At 39.9% G+C, this 19,743-nt stretch overlaps 1 protein-coding gene across 1 annotated transcript in view; it reads right to left on the minus strand.

Annotated features, from left to right (window-relative positions):
- The window catches only part of LOC113029358 (cadherin-12-like), a 102,964-nt gene that overhangs the window by 11,948 nt on the left and 71,273 nt on the right, over positions 1 to 19,743 (minus strand). Inside the window, exons 7-9 of the mRNA XM_026180189.2 lie at positions 11,522 to 11,775; positions 3,998 to 4,134; positions 516 to 637 (exon numbers count right to left, since the gene is read on the minus strand). Coding sequence (XP_026035974.1) covers positions 516 to 637; positions 3,998 to 4,134; positions 11,522 to 11,775 — 513 coding nt within the window. The remainder of the gene's footprint in view (positions 1 to 515; positions 638 to 3,997; positions 4,135 to 11,521; positions 11,776 to 19,743) is intronic.

Genomic DNA, 19,743 nt, shown 5'->3' on the forward strand with positions numbered 1-19,743 from the left:
CTGCATCTCAAATATATTATCCGAAATGTGCTCGAGGTTGCTGATATGCAAAGCGCCGCTTTGCTTTATGAACTGAATCCAACTCCATGACTCAGTCAGTTCGAGATTTTGATTCATACTCTGTACTACTCTGTAAGTGTTCTCGGAAAAATCCCCTGAAATAAAAGCTTTTATTCAAGTGACCTTGAGTAAGATGCAGTAGCTGGTTAGATATCAATGTGAGAGCGAAATGTGTAGCATTCCAAAAAGCAAAAACTTCCTCTAAAAAGTCTGAAATTATTTCTGCCAAAGTTGAAACAGGGACACTTTGTCACTATTCATAAAGAAGTATCCTTCATATTCAATTTGACATCTTTAGATAACTGCCAGTAAATGCTGTAAAACCATACCCCCCTCTATGGGGGAACACATATTCCAACAAGCAGATGTTATCTCGCTATAAATTAACACAATTTAATGAGTTCTGCCTAATTCCTTCAGCACCTGTCAGACAAAAGCAGCAGCTGTAAACATACCTGTCCTGCTTTAGCATTTTCACACACAAAGGTCTCATAAGGACTGGCGAGCTCAGGGGGGAACTCGTTGATGTCCAGCACTTGGACAGTGATGGCTACTCGACTGGTCAGAACTGGACTGTCTGCAGAGAGAAGCAACAAACAATTACATGAATACAGAAACAGAGACATTTTGGGTGTTTTGTTCACAGCACTGACATCATGTGGGTAAATTAAGTACTACCATCTTATGACAAGCCAGAGCTCGAAGGTTTATCACTGTTGCAGTAGCATGGTCAAGTGGTTAAAGAGGCTTTCATGCTTGAGTCTCCTTGAACAGATGTTATAGCTGCTTAGCCACTGCAAGTGTTCAAATTCTGGAAAACGTCTTATGTGTGTGGAACACAGTGATGCATAAATGCTGTTTTATGATGCTTTTGACTGACGCTGAGAAGGAAAATAAAATAAATACATGCACTAAATTCATCCCATGTGTTGCTTCTAAAGCACACCTCATATTATTGTATACGGCCCTTTCGAGAGGACATTTTTTATTACAAGCCTTTTTTTAAAGGTTCTGTTATGGGTTTGAACCATAAGATGTGCATCCCATTCTAATTAGTGTGTGAAAGCCCCTTCGAGTGGGAATAGCTTGAATCCGCAGTTGTTTGTTAGTGTTTCCTCACAGAGGGGATACAATGGGGAAATGTTCTCTTTGTGTGAGAGCCCAGTTAAGGTAAACTTTATGGATTTGATGTGGGAATAGGCTTTGGTGCACATTGGGAGGCTTAGCGTGTTCTCGTTTGTGTGAGTGCCAGTGCATAGGTTGGTAGGTTTGTGCGTTGCTGGGTGGTTGAGAAAAAAAAAAAATGCAAGGGCGGGGGGATTGGAGAAGCAGCCACGGCTCAGTTAGCAACCTGTCTCTGACCTTGATGGAAAAAGCAATCTTCCCACCAAGGTAAAAATGACACTGATCATGGGATTTGCTGCTTTGCACTGACTGAACTACTAACACGGATGCTCAGTTGGCAAAAAGGCACTATCGCTCGCTTGTGATCGAGAACTCTATTTATAAAAGTGGGGACAACTTAAAATATTTCCATATCAATAAATTCTATATTTCTATATAGTCTCAGTGGTTTGAGCTAGTTTACAGTTTTCCCTCTCATCTAATTTTAAAAACTCATCTCCATAACTGTTGTTATTATGAGTGATATATCATTCAGCCCACTAGATGGAGCAATGGCACAGTGGTTATATTTGAATCTGACTTCGAGCAGCAATTTAGCCCAAACATATGCTCTATTGATTTACTGAGTCCTGTATAGTTGTACAATGCTTGAGTGATTTGCCCTGAAGTTACCAGCTTATACTGTTTTTCTAATGCACATTTTGCATTTTTTATTTCTCATTTTAATTAAAAAAAAATACTTTATTATTGCAAGCAATCAACCACGGATCTATAAAATGCACTGCAGAACACTAATAAAAAGAAATCATTCTGAGTATCTGTCTGCTAAAAGTGTAACTGCAGATAACATAAGTAACAAAAAAACAAATTGTGTTGACTGTCATTTTTTTTGAAAAAAAAGAAAAAAAAAAGAAGAAAGATAGTAAGTGTGCTTCCTAATTGCCCCATGTCATGGTTATTACAGCATTGAATATATCTCTCCCTTGCCTTAAAATTACCAATGAGTTTAAATGCCAAAACACAACCAGTTAATCTAGCCCTGGCTCTTATTTAGCACGCCTTCTGTTCAGCCCAGTGTCTCAGGGGAACAGCACGCACTGCTCTCATTTTGCTGCATGACTGCAGTGTCTACAGACGACCAGACGGATCGCCAAGGTCTCCGAACTAAAGTGTCTCCAGCTCAGGTGTTGTGACCAGGTGTTTATCGCCGACGAACAAAAGTATAAATGCCATCCAGCAACTCTGTCGATACTGCTGGATGCTTTCCACCAAGTGTAACGGGAATAAAAGGTGTGGGCGGATAAATGTTAAAAAGCATTAGCGGCAAGAACACTCGGTAGATACCGAGGCAGGTCAAATACAGAGGTCTGCAATAATTTACTGTTTATTGAAAACTGCTGTGCAATACTAAATAGGGCTGCTACAGACTGTAGATAAGTTAGAACAATTATTTTTTTTCTCTGTGTGTGCGTGACCTCTCCTCAACAACTGGATTTTTTTGTATGGGCACTGAAGGCATCCTTGCTTTAGTATTTATTGTTGTTATCCATGGTTTAAGACCTGAATAACAGACAGCAAACATGCCAACGATGACAATAGTATCCAGAAGAGTGGAGCCATAACAGCCATCCAATACCCAGAACACAAAGTACTGCCAAATCTAACTCAAGGTCAAACACAGATTTGAACTCAAGCTGGGACACAAACTCTGGGGTGCTGGTTTTATCTCTGTTCTTGCTGCACCAGTCCAACTATTATTTTTAAACACTGGCTCTGGAAGTTTTGTTTATTTCTTTTTTGTTATTGTCAGTGAGTAACATTGTCTGTAGATGAACATTGGTCCTCTGAGAGGGGTGGGCAGAGGTCTGGATCAGAGCCCGACTTGTAGCGAGGTGATAAGAAAGGAGTGAAGCGCAGGTGGGTGAGGATAAAATGAGCAGAACTTCCCCCTGATTCCTGCATCTAGTATGACACACTGAACATGTAACTGCCTATTAAAACTTCCATCTTGCTTCTCTTCCTCTTCATCTGTGCTGTTTCCTCTCAGTCTACCTCATCCTGCAATTTCTTGGCACTTATGCACAAAAGCCACACAAAGAAAGGCGCACACACATTGAAAACAAAATTAGCATGTCACTTCCATGACCTTGAGGGGAAGTGACTAATATCAGTTTCCAAGGCGACAATGACTCAAGTTTTAACAGCCCATATTTCACAGTCTGTCCTAATGAATATACAGCATGTGTAATTTTGATTGAGCACCAGCCTGCCTCTGGGATAATGACTTTGACGGTTCTTAGCAGATTTGATGACTTGATGACGATGGATTTGCTTATTTATCCAGAAATTTGCTCCACTTCCTTCATAAAAACATAATTAGCTTGATGACATGTCTTAAAGCCACAGCTTCACATTAGTTCCATCCTTTTCCGAGCTTGGCTCACAACATGCTGCGATGCCGCTGCGTCGGCGGACTGTTAAACTGTGGAAGGTTCACGTTTTATTGCGGCGTAAGTAAAAGTTGACTCTGGCAAGACAAGCTCTCTTCCAATGCCAGTGACATCAAACGTGCTAAAAGAGGCAGTTAAAAATGAAAACAGAGTTAAGGCAAGTATGCTAGAGGAGACAATGTCCTGAAGACACATCCCTCTGGGAGAGCTATCATAGTTTATAGATACCTATAAACCTTTCCAGCAAAATGGGATTGAGTATTGACTTGAGTAAAAGTGCATTAAATCCTTCACGCAGATTAAGGTGGGGGAAGGACAATGACACCTGCGTGAATCATAACTGATCTCATTGTCATACTTACTGAGTTTTGTCGCTACGATGGAGATATTGTGTTGGGCGATGTTTTCTCTGTCAAGAAGTTCGTTTGTAGAAATCGTTCCCTCCACTGGATCAATGTCAAAGTAGCTGTCCAAGTCGGTCTTCCAGTCAATGGAATATCTGAAAGAAAACGTTAGTTTAAAGACATCCATTTGCAGCACAAACCAGCAAATTAAACCACAGCGATTTTCCTTCTAGCTTCATGTATATGAGTTAGGTGTAATGTAATGTTGGCGTAGCCTTCATTACTCATTCTGAATGGTCATTTCCAGGAAATGTGCTGAGGATCGCATATACATTCCAATCTAGTAATGGGGCACACGTACTTTGGCCATGCTGAGCTAACGGTTTTCTTGGGAACATAAATGAATTTTGGGCACAGTTGAAACCGTATCAATCTCTCATGCTCAATGAACAACAAAGGCATAAAGTGTTGGTTCGATGTCTGAGAACAGAAGGCATGATGTCCTCTCTGTGAAATGCATCTTTGGTCTTACTGAGTTGCTCTGAATGCAAACTATGAAACACAAAAGAGATCTGAGAGCAGACCGCATGGCAGTGACAGCGCCATTCATCACTCCATGCTATTTGATCTTAAAAGGCTATTTTTCATTAATAATTTTGTGATCGTCAATGGCGTTCCAGCAGGAATAAATAGATTGTCTTTTTTCATTCTCATTCACAATTAGGTCAGTTGAGATGTAATGGGAATCTGGTGCCTTACTCATGGTCATTTCTACAGGGCTGATAGTTAATTTTTCATGGGAGTGAGTCCGCATTCACTACATTTAGTATTTAGTATTTAGTATTTATTTATTTATTGTCATTGTCAAGATCAATGAAATTGCGTTTGGGGCTTCCATACAACCCAAAAAAAAGAAGAAAATAATAAATACCCCTTAAAACCCAAGTGTACATATTTAACCCAGTGTGACTCCAATGCAATAAGACAATCCTTAGCAATAATGTTCGTAGAAATTCAGACAAAGACCTGAGAAACATGACAAAATACAACAATGCAATCCATTCAATATTATTGTACTGTGAGATATGATATCAGATATGATAGTTATCTATTTAAGAAAGAGGGGGGGGGGAGGGCAGGAGGGGGAAGAGAATAAAGATATGATGCACCAATGCAGACCAGTTCATTGCTATTAAGAAGTTGGATATGGTTATTGTCCGTGAGAGGGGGGCAGAGAGTTCAGGAGCCTCACAGCCTGTGGATACAGGCTGTTGGCCAGTCTGGATGTTCTGGCCTGTATAGACCTGTACCTTCTCCCTGAGGGCAGCAGATGGAAAAGGTGGCGCGCAGGGTGATGTTGGTCCCGCAGGATACTGTGCACCCTCCTCAGACAGCGAGTGGGGAAGATATTACTGATCTCTGGCAGACTTGTTCCAATAATTCTGCCAGCTTCTTTCACCACCCGCTGGAGTGCTTGCTGATCGGCCTTGGTGCAGCTGGGGAACCACACTAGAAATCCATACGTCAGAACGCTGCTGATGGCACAGTTGTAGAAGTTCAACATCAGAGATCTGGGAATGTGTGCGCTCCGCAGTCTCCTCAGGTAGTAGAGGCGCTGTTGGGCCTTCCGTACAACTGAGGTGATATGGTTGCCCCAGGACAGGTCCTCGGTCACAGTTACAGAAAAGGCTGTCTTTGCCACTATCCTGGTAAAAAAAAAACCATTTTGTTCCATGCCAAAGTATTTGATCTTAAAAAGCTATTTCTCATGAATATTTATAATGCTTGTTTTCCACACTACAGAGCCTCAAACTGGACTTGACTCAGTCATTAAGAGAAAAAAGCCTGGCTTACATTTACACCCTCAAGTCTTTTACTGTAATCAGGTTGATAACAACACCACTTGAGTAATATTTTCTATGAGCTTGGGTTCCATTAAATTTTCAGTTTAGTTTTGGGTCAGTCGCCATTTTCTCTTTAACTCTGCATTGCATGCGGCCTTGAAGCGAACATGATCGTGTCAAAATAGTTTAGTGTGAGTCTCTTTGATAAATATTACAGCCAAACTCCCATCAAAAGTTCAAAAAAATCAATAGGTGTAATTTTTCCTCAGGGTAAAACATTTTATTTTTATGCTTTTTGTGGGGAGAGGGTATCATTGTTGTCAACCTGCTAGTCAAGCACATGTGTTGCTTTCACCGTGGCCCATGCAGTTGGTATTACAAGATATCGCATGTTCATTAACAAACAGCGCTGGTATTCAGTTCAACGACACAATACGTATCAACACATCAGTCACAGTTTCTAAAAGTGCATTACAAAGATGAAAAAAACATTAATTCTGTATTCATGTGGGACAAAAAGCATGTAAAATAGTTTTACTTGTAATTGTCCTAATCTCTGAGTTATCTTTAAATAGAATAGAGCTCATCAACAGCTAGGAATAAGAAATCACAGATATAAAGAGTCTATTTAAGATCAACTCAGTGCAGACAGCTGTAGATATGAAAATTAATTATGGCGTTATCTCCTTCTTTGAATTGCGATGATGTTAATTCACTTCAGTGCACATTGCACACAGTGCACAAGGTGATTTAAGGGAAAAAAGGAAGGCATGTTTCAGTTTATTTTCTACAGTCGTTGGTTTTTAGAGTTTATGGTTTTACTGTGGTAGCATTTTAAAGTCCATGACCAATGTGCCTCTTCAAAGTCTTGTGATCTGTGTTACTGCCTTTTTTAGGCAGAGGCCTTTCCATCTTTAAGTTCTGAAAACTAACACAAGCTGTAGTAAGCTCTATAGAATCAGCCAACAATGCACTATTCATGATGCCCTTTTTGTCCCTGCAGCTAGAGATAGCTTGACACTATACTGCTAAATAGTGTTACTGGTCGAGTCTAAATGTCTAAAAGCATTATTCCTTATGCATGATGGGTCACTGGGTCCGTTGTTTTGAAGTGAAGAATGTATGGCTCTCTAAAGGCACACAAATGAACAATGTCAGCTGTGGTATTGATGAATATTTAAAATGTTGGAGACAAAGTGGAGATCCACAGAGTAGAGGGCATTCGTTTTTTGTTGTACAAATCTTTGCTTCTTCTCTTCTTTTGTTTTCCCTGGGATGAAATATTCATAATAAAACAACTACTGTCCATGCAACATGTTTTTTTTTTTCCCATTTTTTGCGTAACACTCTGGTAATTCATCTCTGAAATCCATTACTATAAAGCAATCCACCTGAATAAGAGCAGCTAATATGTTTTAAAAAGCGAAAGGGTTCTCATACATTTTTAAGAATGCACTCTTTTGTCTTTGCAAAGGACAGTCTATTGTTATCCACCACTGAGGTTTAATGGTAGAAAATGGGGCAGCATGAGTAAGTGTGCGTTCTATGTATGTGTGTGCGTGCAGTGGCGGGTGCATATCGAGGCAGAGAGATTGAGAAAGAAAAGGAGCGTCTTGCCTTGATTATAAATCAGAAGATGAGTGAGGCATGTCAGATCTATAAAACTGAGCTGTAATGTTAAAATGTCTCACCTGATAATTACCCAGGAGAGAGCAGCAGCGCCTTATAAAGGACCCTTCAGCTTTCATAAACTAGGTGGTTGATTTCAGCGTTCAACAAAAAACTATTAAAGAGGAAATTAAAACCTGAGTAATTAATTCTAATAATATAAATTAGCAAAGGGAATGAATTTCCATTTGTTTTTAGTACCCTTGTAAGGTTACATGGATATATTATGCTATGGTTTACACTTTTCTTTCATCTAACACATTCTTAGATCTATTACTTCTGAGCAGTATTTAATGCAAACATGTCATCTGCATTGTCCAAAGCAGACTTACTACAAGCTACAACACTGTGAAGTGATGATACTGTATGCATTTATGTAGAATCCACAGCCATGTATGTAAACCTTGATTTATTGAAAACATGTTTTGTTCAGAATGTCTTGAAAATACTTTATCAGCAATACTAAACTGATACAACAAAAGGGATTAGATTTGAGAAGGTAAAACGTAATTCACTGTACAATCTGGGTTTTGATTGCATGATACAGTAAGTATTTCCTTCACTGTTAAAAAAAAATGATGCATGCAATCTTAAATGTTTATATAGAAGTCTATGGGAAAACAACCTGCACCCGACAAAAATAAAGCAAAAGAAAAGGAAAAAACAAACAAAACAAAACAAGGTATGAAATCTGTTTTGTAAAATCAATTTTGTAAATTATGCAGATTTTTAAGGTCCACTCTTTGTCACCTACAGTTTTAAAAGTGATTGGTGAAAATGTTCGTCCTGTTCCTTCTTAACTGGACTTAAACAGTATGAAAGGTGTCCAGTAACAAGTCCAGTGTCTTAGTTGTTGCTAGAACTGCAATCTTCTGGACAGAGACCTCTGATGTTGTGCTTAGAATCTGGTGGAGTCTCTCTCCCAGTTTGGGGGGTTACAGCTTCTGATGTAACTAATACCACTGGGATCACTTTGGACTTTACCTTTCACATGTGTTCCTACTGTCTGCTCTATCAACCACAAGCTGATGCTTTGGCAGTCTGGTGGGTTTTCCAATGCTCTTCTGAGCATTGGAAAACGGTCATGGTCACGTGTTGACTTATATACCTAATCGGCTTGGTTGCTATAATGCCTGATAGGAATTTGTGTTCTGTGGAGAGGCAGGTAATTGGCTGTTACCTGCCTTTAGGGGATCCTTCATGATCAGGATTGTTCTGCCTTGTCTGGATGAATACCTGCTATTAGCAGCCCCTTATTCGTGCTGCTCTTAGGTCCAATAGCCACTTGGAGTTTGTGTTGTGTGACAACTCTTTTTCCCACATATTCTTCAAAATTGTTCCGTTTCAGCTCCGGATCGTTTTCAGTTGGGTTGATACCTTGTGTTTGGCCATAATCTTTAACCTCAGCTCAGTAGATGCATTGGTCACTGCATTGCTTTCTTCTGTCAGGGCTGGCTTATTATGTCCATACTGCTCACTATTGTTCCCAGTGTGCTATCGCCTCTCAATGTCCAGCTTTGTAGTGTTCTTTCAATGATGTTATTACATTACTGATTTATTCCCAAATTGTCTGCCTTTGTTGGCATAATTACATAGGTTCCTGCTGCTTTATCCCTATTTGTTATCTGCAAAACAAATTAAACATAACAACAGGTATCTCTAATGTTCAGCTTGAGAGGCAGGGATCAATACATTCAGTTTAGTTTAATGAGTCATTATAAACTATTAAAAACTAAAGTCACTAATTTTTGTTTTGAAAGTACACAGAATATTTAAATATACTTAATGACAACTCTTACAAAGTTCAAATAGGCTGCTTATGTTGTGTAACATTACCGGCAAGTGTAGACCTGCTAACAGATCATCCTAGCAGGATTTTAGATGGCAGTGTCAAATGTTCTACATAGACTGATTGGGCTTTAGACTGATGAGTAAACCTGACAAAACTCTCAAGATTAAAGCTATGATGACACTGATGAATGAAGACTGGAAACACCGATGAATAGAGATCTAAAACCTTCAATCACCGGCTGCAGAATGACAGTACTTCCCTATTTAACACTTTTATTCTCAAGAGAATACCAAGGGCAATTTGGCTCAATAGCCTGAGCTCTTGAAGATGGATGCGCATTTAGATCCTACCATACTTTACTCAAGTATTTAGTACAAATTATAGTCTGAATAATGTCAACCAATGTGTTTCTTTTAATGGCAGGGATTTCTGAATCACGGGAAACACTGTAATGTAGCTGTGTTGTCAAGGTTCTACATAAAACCATCATGACGATGCAAATTTAGTATAATTAAGTTGGCACAAAATGCATAGCATCTTGACAAGTCTGTTAATCTTAGTAATTAAGAAAAGAAGTAAGTGTTGTTCATTCAGCATCATATTCGGTCAGTGGCATAACTGATTGCATGAAAAACTGATTTTCAAGTGCAGTTTGTCTCTGAACATTCCTACAAAAGAGAAATATTTCGAATTATATACAGTGCTGTGCAACATTCTTCAGGCACATTTTTTATTTCTTTTGTTCTTATATTTTAAAAGTGTCTGGACTTCTTTAAAATTTCTTGAAGATATTTCACCTCTCAACCTCTCATCTGAGAAGTTTCTTCAGTTCTAAGAGCAACTGGTGGAGAGTCCCAGATTTTTAAGTCCTGTTGGGAGTGTCCCTAAGAGGATCCTGGACCCCCTGTTGTTCCTCTTCCTAATCACACAAGCAAAGGTGTGAAAACAGGTGTGGGTCACAATCAGCCAAAGTTTTGGGTGAACCTGTTGTGAGACCTTGCCCCACCCTATCATGTGACTTACTGAGAACAAATGACCTAAGATGTGAGTGGGCATTAAAGTGTCTGGGAAGGGATCTCAAAACTGGATTATAGATGGCAGACAGTTGGTGTCGTAAGCCACCGCCTCTGTTTGAAGATGGTTGTTCACAGTGGACATAGATGGCTTTTTCACTCCTCTTTCAAACCCTCTGTCTTCTCTGTCCAAGAAGTGGACATTGGCATTCTCAAAAAAATGGCCTTTGTCCTTTAGATGCAGGTGTACAACTCCAGATGCTCTTCTTTCCAAGCTCCTTACACTACGATGACCTGGATGACTGAGAAGCCTCACAGATATGCTTCTTATAGTTTATTAAACTGTGAATAAGTATAAAAACACACCTAATTCATGTCTTCACACAACTTAACATAGAAACTATTTTAAATTGTATCTTTTGGTACCTTGTTACAACAGTTTAGTTGACTATACAGAAAATTCCAAAATTCCAGGCTATATTTTACCCAATGGTAGTGGGCATGTGATTAAAATTGATAGAATTATGAATGCAGAAAAGTCCAGCCAGATTTTAGTGGATCATGCAATACCATCTGGAAAGCATCTAACTGGCAACAGCGTCATTTTTCCAGCACAAAAGTGATGCCTTACATGTTATTAATGCAACAAAAGTGTATCCTGCTCGAAAAATGTGCCTCTTCAAAGTCCAGACCTCATCATGGCAGACAACATCCAGAGAATTGTATTGTATGCCCTTTAACAAGACTGGAGAACTATGCCTGAAAACTGCTTACAGAAATAACAAGAAACCTTGCTTAAGAGAGTTCAGGCTGTACTGGAGTTACTTATACTATCTGGTTACACCAAATATTAACCTTTGAATTATACTCATGTTTTAATAACTCAGTGCACATATTTCCCATTTTTCTGCAGAATATAAAGAAATGAGAGGTTACTCAAGACATTTGTGTAGTACTGTGGAGACATATGTTTGTGATTTAAATACAACCACTTCCTGGGGCATTAAAAACAAAGGTTTTCCAGACAGTTTCCACTGTGTGCAAAATATTTGTGGCAGTTTAACTTGAAAGAAACCTGAGACTGGCTTACCCTTTGATAAATCAGATCACTTTTCCCACCACTGAGATATAACAAAACTGATAAAACTGAACTGTGATTAAACACCATGTGCAGAAATATATGTCTACAGGATCTACTTTTTAATCCTGAAGAGTTTAACTTTACCTGACTGGGCTGCTGCTGGCATCCAAATCCTGTGCAGTCACTGCTCCGATGATGGTCCCCGCAGGTGTGTCCTCATACACATCCATCACATAGGAGGGCTTATTGAACACCGGAGGCTCATCCACATCCAAAACGTTAATCTTCACTGTTGCTGTGTCTTTGAAGGCCCCAGAGCTCTGAAATCTTGGATCCAGGTGAGCGTTGGAAGCATCTACCTTAAAGGTATATGCCTTCTTTGTTTCATAGTCCAGAGGCTGAGTGAGGGGAAAAAAGAAGTAATTTTTACCTCCAACTTGTTTGCAAATCATAATTGTGTCATGTGTTTGCACTTCTGATCTAATGCACTTTTGGTGTAGTGTTCATCATGTACGTGCTAAGAGCTCTTGAGGAAAATGCTGCAACTCGATATCAGCATCGCTGTTGACAGCAGTTTCCTCTCACTTCATTTTTGTTATATTATCATTTTCAAGCATGAGTAACTGCTATCAAATGTCAACATCAGTCTTCACATTCAATAAAAAACAGCATTACGTGTTATTTCCTGTATTTATTCAGTTTGGCAAAACACATTCAAGCGGCATTGTTCACACCTGCCTGCGAAAAAAAGAGTAAATGCATGTGAAAAAAGCAACAACTGATATGATAGGAAGGATAATGATTGTGTGTATGCTTGTTGTTTACATGACAGGTCACTTGGCAGTTAATAGTACAGTAGCACCAAGTTCATGAGACACATATTGCAGGTCCTGACCAGGTCAACGTTTCCCCCCCTCAGGGTGATTAAGTCAAGCAGCACTTATTTGGTTCAGCAGGACTTCACCCCACATACAAGAGTTCTCAAACAATAGCTTCAGAGTTCATATGTTCTTCCTACTTGAGCGTCTGACATATCAGCTCAGGGTCAATTAGTGAAAAGCGAGGGGTGGAATGAGCGACCTCGGCATGTCTGCGAATGAGGTGTACACATCCGACAGCAATGACACCCGTGTTCGTGCTTCTGCCTGTCTCCTGCCCTCTCATGTGTGACCAACCGTACTTGGCGAGCTTGCAGTTGGTCACGCTCTACTGGCCGGGAGTCACATGAGAGACATTCCTTTCTGTGTATTTCAAATTGACTAACATGTAACCACTATGGCAGCAATGCTATCTCCCTGCCTCAGGTCTTTGGCTTCTCTGGCCTGCTGTTTCAGAAGACACCAAGTGAAAACAGCTGGTAATAGGGCTGCAAAATGTTCTTATGTGAAGAGACAGAGGCTGTGGGAGAGTGGGTAAGCTGGAGGATGCCTAAAATTGAGGATTTTTTTTTTTTTTGCCATGCAAAATGAATATGACTAAATCATCTGTCCAAATTAAATGCACATGAATTAGCAATGTAATTAGAGTCCAACCACTAGAAATAATCAGAGGCTGTGCAGTCATGATTTCACAGTGATAACAGATGCTTCTCAAGCCCTCTGTCTCTCTTCCATCTCCACGGCTTCACAGTCTTGCACTTGCAGCAGGTGTCCATAAAAAGAAAAAAAAAAAGAAAAAAGAGAGCGAGAGCACTATGTGAAGGCAAGCCAATCTGAAAGCAATCATTGACCATCAACCACCATGATTGGTTTGATTACAGTGCACCAGATGCAACTGGCTAGGCACAGCTATAAGATTCTTTAACAGGAAATACACTCTGTCCCTTTCAATCACTCTCAAGAGGTGACAACATCAAGGGAAGACAGAGCTCCCTGAAGCAACAGTCTGGTGTAAAAACTGAATTAATTGTGGGTGTCAGTCAAATTCTGATCGCCGCAATCAAGCGAGAAGTTTCCCCAAAGTTACACCGACACCTGCAAAGTAGTCTGAAATGTACAACAGTCAGTGTTTACTGAGCTTCCTGCTGTGAATTCCTGGAAACCAGCATCAAAAGGAAATCTCTGTGCTTTTGTTTCTTAAAAAGTATGTTTGAGAGAACTGAAATAACTGCACCAATAAGATATTTAAAACAGTTCTCATTACCTGAATTTATACGATTCAAACCCCGCATAAACAAAGCAAAATGAATAACATACTAATAATAGGCCCTCTGGCATAGTACATCATACTGTGCCTGGACCGGCATCTGTAGACAGCCATGCATAGTTCAACAGTAATACTTGCACAGGTGGAGAAGGAGGAGGGAAGGCGGTGGTGGGCCTGTGGACAGCAGGAGGTGTACGCCCGGCCTCATTAGCCAGAATCTCACTGGGGATAGGGAGAAGCTCTGCTTTCCATCTCAACATGCTGCATCACCACAATTAGGATACAGGCCCAAAATCTCACCCTTTATAACTGTCTAATTTTCTTGTAATCCGCAGCTAGCTGAGGACAGTCTTGCGGGATGCGATGAGGAAATGCTCCTTTCACACACCGACTTTGCCACAGTTTTGACACAAATCTCCTAGCAAGCGCAGCTGGTGTCTTGGAGCTCCAGCTGACAAATGACTTTGCATAAATAATGCCTGAAAACAGTTGAGCATGAGCAATGCTATTTAATTGCATGTGGATTCAGGCATTTTAAATGTGACTGTTTTAATAAGGCACTCTTAAACTGCAGCAACGCTTAGCCAATTTTGTCAGACTCAAAAAGTTACCTTGCTATATCTTAAAACTGCTGGTTGGTTTATTCGTTATTACTACATATTTATCACATATGAGTTATGATTCACATATTCTTGTTTCTTTTTTTCTCAACTTCTTTGCTTCTGCAGTTATACTCTCTGCATTTGCATATTTGCAAATGTTTTAACATTTCTCACAAGCCGCTAACTACAAGGTGCTCTCAAATCTGTGCATTCACATTCACCCTCCCATTCACAACAGCTTTGTTTGACAAAAATTCCTACTTATTAAGATGTCCCAGGTTTTATGCCAAGAAATTAATAGTATGGTGCATTTCTTTGAAAGATGTGTGTCTTTTCATAATTATGAAACACTCACCTTTGTTAGCTGAAACAGCCAATGTGGCAACTAGAAAGTGTTTTAAATGTCATAAAAATATTCCTGCCCTGAATCATTTTATGCAACATTTATCACATTTATAACATTTTGCTCATTATGAAACTTAATTAAGTTCATTTGACATGTTTATTCAGTGTGTAACAATTCAACAGAGTGGAAGACTAAAATATAGTGCACAGGAGACCAGAAAAATAATATAAAAAATCCAAACCTTTTAATACCCTCCCCATCATATTGTTTTAAGCTTACCAAACACTGCCAGGATATTTTCTTCTACAGTATCAAAATAAAGAGCAGAGCTCTCAAATTCTACACTAGCATTTGAAAACTAAAAACACACAACAAACACCCCGGCATGATAGAGCACGTATTAGTGCTTTATTATTTTTTCTTTTTATGGAGTACTATGGCAGACGATTGAAAGGTTTTGATATCGAGTCTCCTATTAAATGAAAAGAGATGACAACACGGGGGCAAAGTGCAGTTCATTTACATCACAAATGGAAGCGGGAGATTAGACAATGCATGGACAAACCATCGAGCAAATTCCACAGTGCAAACAGTAATGTTCAGAGCTTCACGGCCTTTTAAATATGTCTGAGACACATGATGGTCCAAGTATGTCTGGGATAGCTGTGGTTAAATTGGAATAAAATGGGACCAGGAGGGGGTAATGAGAAACTCTGAGTTAATGAGAAGACGTACTAATGTGTCAACGCTTGACTTGGGGAGAATCAAATCAGACCTGCAGGCCATAGGGGAAATTTCCCAAGAAGGAAAAAAAAAAACAGCCATTCATTCTGTGCCTGCATGTATCATTTTAGGGTTTTTTTCTCCCTCTCCTTCGAAGATGACCTACTTATGAAGCCAGCTCTGTATTGCTAAGTATTACCCATATCCACACATGTATATTGTCCATAAACAAGTTGCATACCATTCAATTACATGTTTAAAGTGTCTCATTATTGCTTCAGTTGTTATGCACCTTTTTATGGGTGACTGCAGACGCAACAAGGAAGCGTATCAACGGCGGAATTTGTAAGGAGGACAAACCAAGTTCCTCTCATGTCAGTGCTACTGCTCTTCAACATCACAACAGAACATACTTGAAATTCTAGACATGGCGCAGCGCCCTTTGATATGTAAATGTGCACCTTCATTGCACTGGCAGTGATACTGAATGAAGGAACTTTATTTATTTTTTCCTTGCCAATTGAACCTGTTATGTTCCAAGGGAATTTGTTAATTCAGAGCTGGGGACTAATCACAGCATCATAGTCTCACAGGTACAGTATTATCCTTCACACACGTTAAAAAGTCCTTACATCGACAGATTCCCATGTGTGAATACAGAACAATGGATGAGCTCGTTGACGATTTATACTGAGATATTATAAGGGCAAGTCCAAAAAAAAAAGTAATTTACGTCTCACTTGGCACTCATTTCTGTTTCTACTCGCGCCTTCGCAGCTTTCTCTCTTAACAGCATAAAGTGTTAGTTGCAGCTGTTGTTGTTTTTTTGTTTTGTCTTGTTTTTTTTTACCTTGGTGGTTATTTTAGGGATGTGAGAGGCAGGATGATATGCATATTTAATAAGTTCACCGTTTGTTTGTGCATTCACTTCAGTATACTGTAACCAGAGGTGGGACCAAGTCATTGTTTTGCAAGTCTCAAGTAAGTCTCAAGTCTTTATCCTCAAGTCTCAAGTCAAGTCTCAAGTAATGTCAGGCAAGTCAGAGTCGAGTCTCAAGTCACTGGTGTAAAAGTCCGAGTCAAGTCACAAGTCTGAAACTTTGAATTTCAAGTCCTTTCGAGTCTTTAAAAAAAAAAACGAAAAAATAATGTTGCAGTTATGCTAAATGTAAATATTAGACCATGTAATTTTAAAATCTGTGTTTTTCTCAACACATGACAAAATAGTGAACTTAGAAAATATACACAAATTGTGAAATTGCACCTCTTTAAAATGCAGCTCAATTAAACTTAGCTCCAAGAATAATTTTCACCGACAGTTCTGAGATAAGCTGCATGTTATTCTTGGATGCGGTTGTAGGACCGGCTTTAAAATCGCATGACAAAAATATCATACATATTAAAAAAAACTGTATCACCAACGTAGCCTGGAAAACATTTGCTAGTTAGATGAAGTCAGCCATCTCATCTTAGCATATTTATATGCATATTTATAATCATACGGTTCTTGGAGTGAGTGCACACACTCATGAAGTTTAGTAACTTCAGGTCACTGCAACAAGCCCAGGTACAGTTTACCGACGGATGGGTACAGGACCTTGAAATGCACCGTGTAGAACGAAAGACCATCGTACGTATCATAAGTTTACCAGTCTCACAAATCGTCGTCATAAATACACATTCCTTAACCGTTTATTAATAGGACCTTTGAGCTCAACGGTAATTAATTAGCAGTGGAAATAATTTCTGGTAGCATCACAGAAATGTAGCAGTGACAATAATATTGTATGCTGTAATCGTACTGGGCAATTAGTGATACAAAAAACCTGTTTTATCCTGTGAATAAAAGTATATGTTTTTGTCAATGTACCATAATAACAGAAGCGAAACGCAATATTGTGTCAGGACAATTCACTATTTATGCACAATAAACAAAGGAGCATAGCGCCACAATTTCTGTTCAGCGCCAGACTTGCTTGTAACCTATATCACCAATTATGTTAAGAAAAATGACGCATTAACTACAACAGCAGACTGACCTTCGTGTAAATGCTTGGAGCAGACTAACCTGTGAGCTGGAGGGTTCTGGGACGTTATATTTGATCTTTGAATGGCTGCAATCCAGGCCATCCGTCGCGTCTTTGTTACTTTGGAAACATGGCTCGAACAATTTCTCTTCAACGACGTAATCCGATAAAAACGATCTCTTTACCCGTCGGCTTCCCGTGGCTGTCATGCGACCGGCTATTGCAGTTAATAATACAACAGCTTCTTGACATTTTTGTGTTTCTTTTTATTGCTGTGTGACTGATTTCAATTGAAAGCCTGCGTGCGCTAGTACCGCTTGCCACGAGTTCCCAGAATCCTTTGCGGTTCTACCCGTGAATGACGTCACATTTTCAATCTCTATATAATATGCATGTTAAATTTTATATTTGGGGTAAAATATCAAGTCTTTTCAAGTAAACCGGTTCAAGTCCAATTCAAGTCCCAAGTCATTGGTGTAAAAGTCCAAGTCAAGTCACAAGTCTTAGAACATTTTTTCAAGTCAAGTCTAAAGTCATAAAATTAATGACTCGAGTCTGACTCGAGTCCAAGTCATGTGACTCGAGTCCACACCTCTGACTGTAACAATAGCAGAGTTCAATACTCTTCTTCAACTTCAGCTATGCTCACCTGCTAATGGGGGGGGGGATAGTTTTCTGCCAATAGCCGGGACTGTATCTAGTCTTTCCCACTGACGAATCATTATCACAGCACAGCAAGCCATTAGAGGGCTGATTTTATTTGTTTGTGCTGAATGCCTGTGTTACCTGAAGAGGGCCGAAGATTAAATGGGTGAAAAATCCAACAGTGTTGGTTAATCTGTGATGTGCAGAGCGGCTTTAAATCCGTTTAACCACAGTATTATATATTTACAATACTGCTTATGAATCACCAACCCCTCCAACCCCCTCGAGAGCAAATCAAAGTTAAGCCAAACATGCCCAGAATATTACACATTTCTAATAGCAGCCGCGTGAGCCAACATATTTCTCTGAATAGCAAAAGTGCGTGTTGTCTGGATGCTTATTTCTTGTGAGATCAATACCTTCCGAGCCTACATGACAGCCAGTCCAATAAGCTAAACACATTATTTGTTGGATACAAAGTCGCTTCAGATTCCTCTGAGATTGTGAGATGAGCAGTTATGAGGCATGGTTTGTCGCCGGTTTAGTAGGGCTGTCTAAAATGAATGACACCTTCATGAAGTCACCGCAATCATTGACTGACAGTTCGGCGAAATTCGGCCATGCAGAAGAATACTTAAGCCCTGGGGCCACAATTGTGCTATCAGCAGTCAACTGACCACAGAGCACAAAGAGCTTATCATCAGTAGAGAAAAGCTTACATGCCCCAGAGAGCCATTTCATGTCCCTGTGAATACCAGGGGGTCCTAACACTGCGGAGAAGAGCTGCTCACTTTATTGTGCTGCCATCAGTCACATCGGTTTGTGTCCTTGGCTGCCTCGAAGCATCTCCATCCCCCCAGTGTTCACAACAGTGGAGTGCCATGTGAGAGCCTTGCCAGCAGCTCTGTCCACACTGCAGTTGAGTAGAGTGACTGTGAAAGACTCGCGCTGCCACTCTTAATAGGACAGGGTTAGCCATGAGATGAGCCCCGAGACACTAGTTTAATCTATAACACCCACGCCTCCCCAGGCCACCGGAGAGAGAAGGCACTTCATCGACTCCTAGCACCACCTCAGCCACCTCTTTGTCACTCTCTCTCCTCTTTTTCTCTTGTTGTACGTATTTGCTCACAGACGGCACATGCAAACACAGACGTGCACACACATTGCTCCCTGCTTGGCGTCTCGGCAAGGTGTTATTCATGTGTTGGACACCTGAATCTCCCGCTGTGCTGACATATTGTTTCCTGCTTCCCCCCATCTCTGGACTCCTTTTACACCAGGCCTAAAATAACTCATTTCACCTCCTACTGGAACATTCGGCACGTTAATCAATAGATGAGTTTCAACTCTTGTCTTTGAGCAGGACTAGGTAGTATCATGCCACTCCGTGGTCTCTGTTTTTTGGGGGATTCTTTTTGGCGTGTATGTTTGTCTGTTTTTGTTTTTTATTTGTTTGTTTGTTTGTTTGTTGGGGGGGTACTGTAATTATCCTATACAAATATATAGGTTATGAGCATTATATGTTTCAGATGGTTTTACAATACAATGACATGTTATTTCAAGACATTTGAATGAATGTGCCTTTGTCTAATCAGTCTTCTTTGTTCTTTTGCATTCAACCAATATTCTTCACAGTTTTTGGTCCTTCAAGCAGCTTGTTCATTGTGTTTGTCGTTTGACCTTTTTTTTAAGCTAGTATCTCAGGGAGATTGAAAGGCGCTAACAGCATTCATGCTCTGAAATGATTACTGTTCAAACAGCACAGTAATGACATGTCTGATGAAGAAATTAGACTGCAGTCACTTTATGGCTTCAGTAAAATTAAGTCCTTAATTGATGGCAGGAAGGCTGAAAAAAAAGGCTTCTTCTCTCAGT

The sequence above is a fragment of the Astatotilapia calliptera genome, chromosome 9 (genome assembly GCF_964374335.1).
Source record: "Astatotilapia calliptera chromosome 9, fAstCal68.1, whole genome shotgun sequence".
Lineage (NCBI taxonomy): Eukaryota > Metazoa > Chordata > Actinopteri > Cichliformes > Cichlidae > Astatotilapia > Astatotilapia calliptera.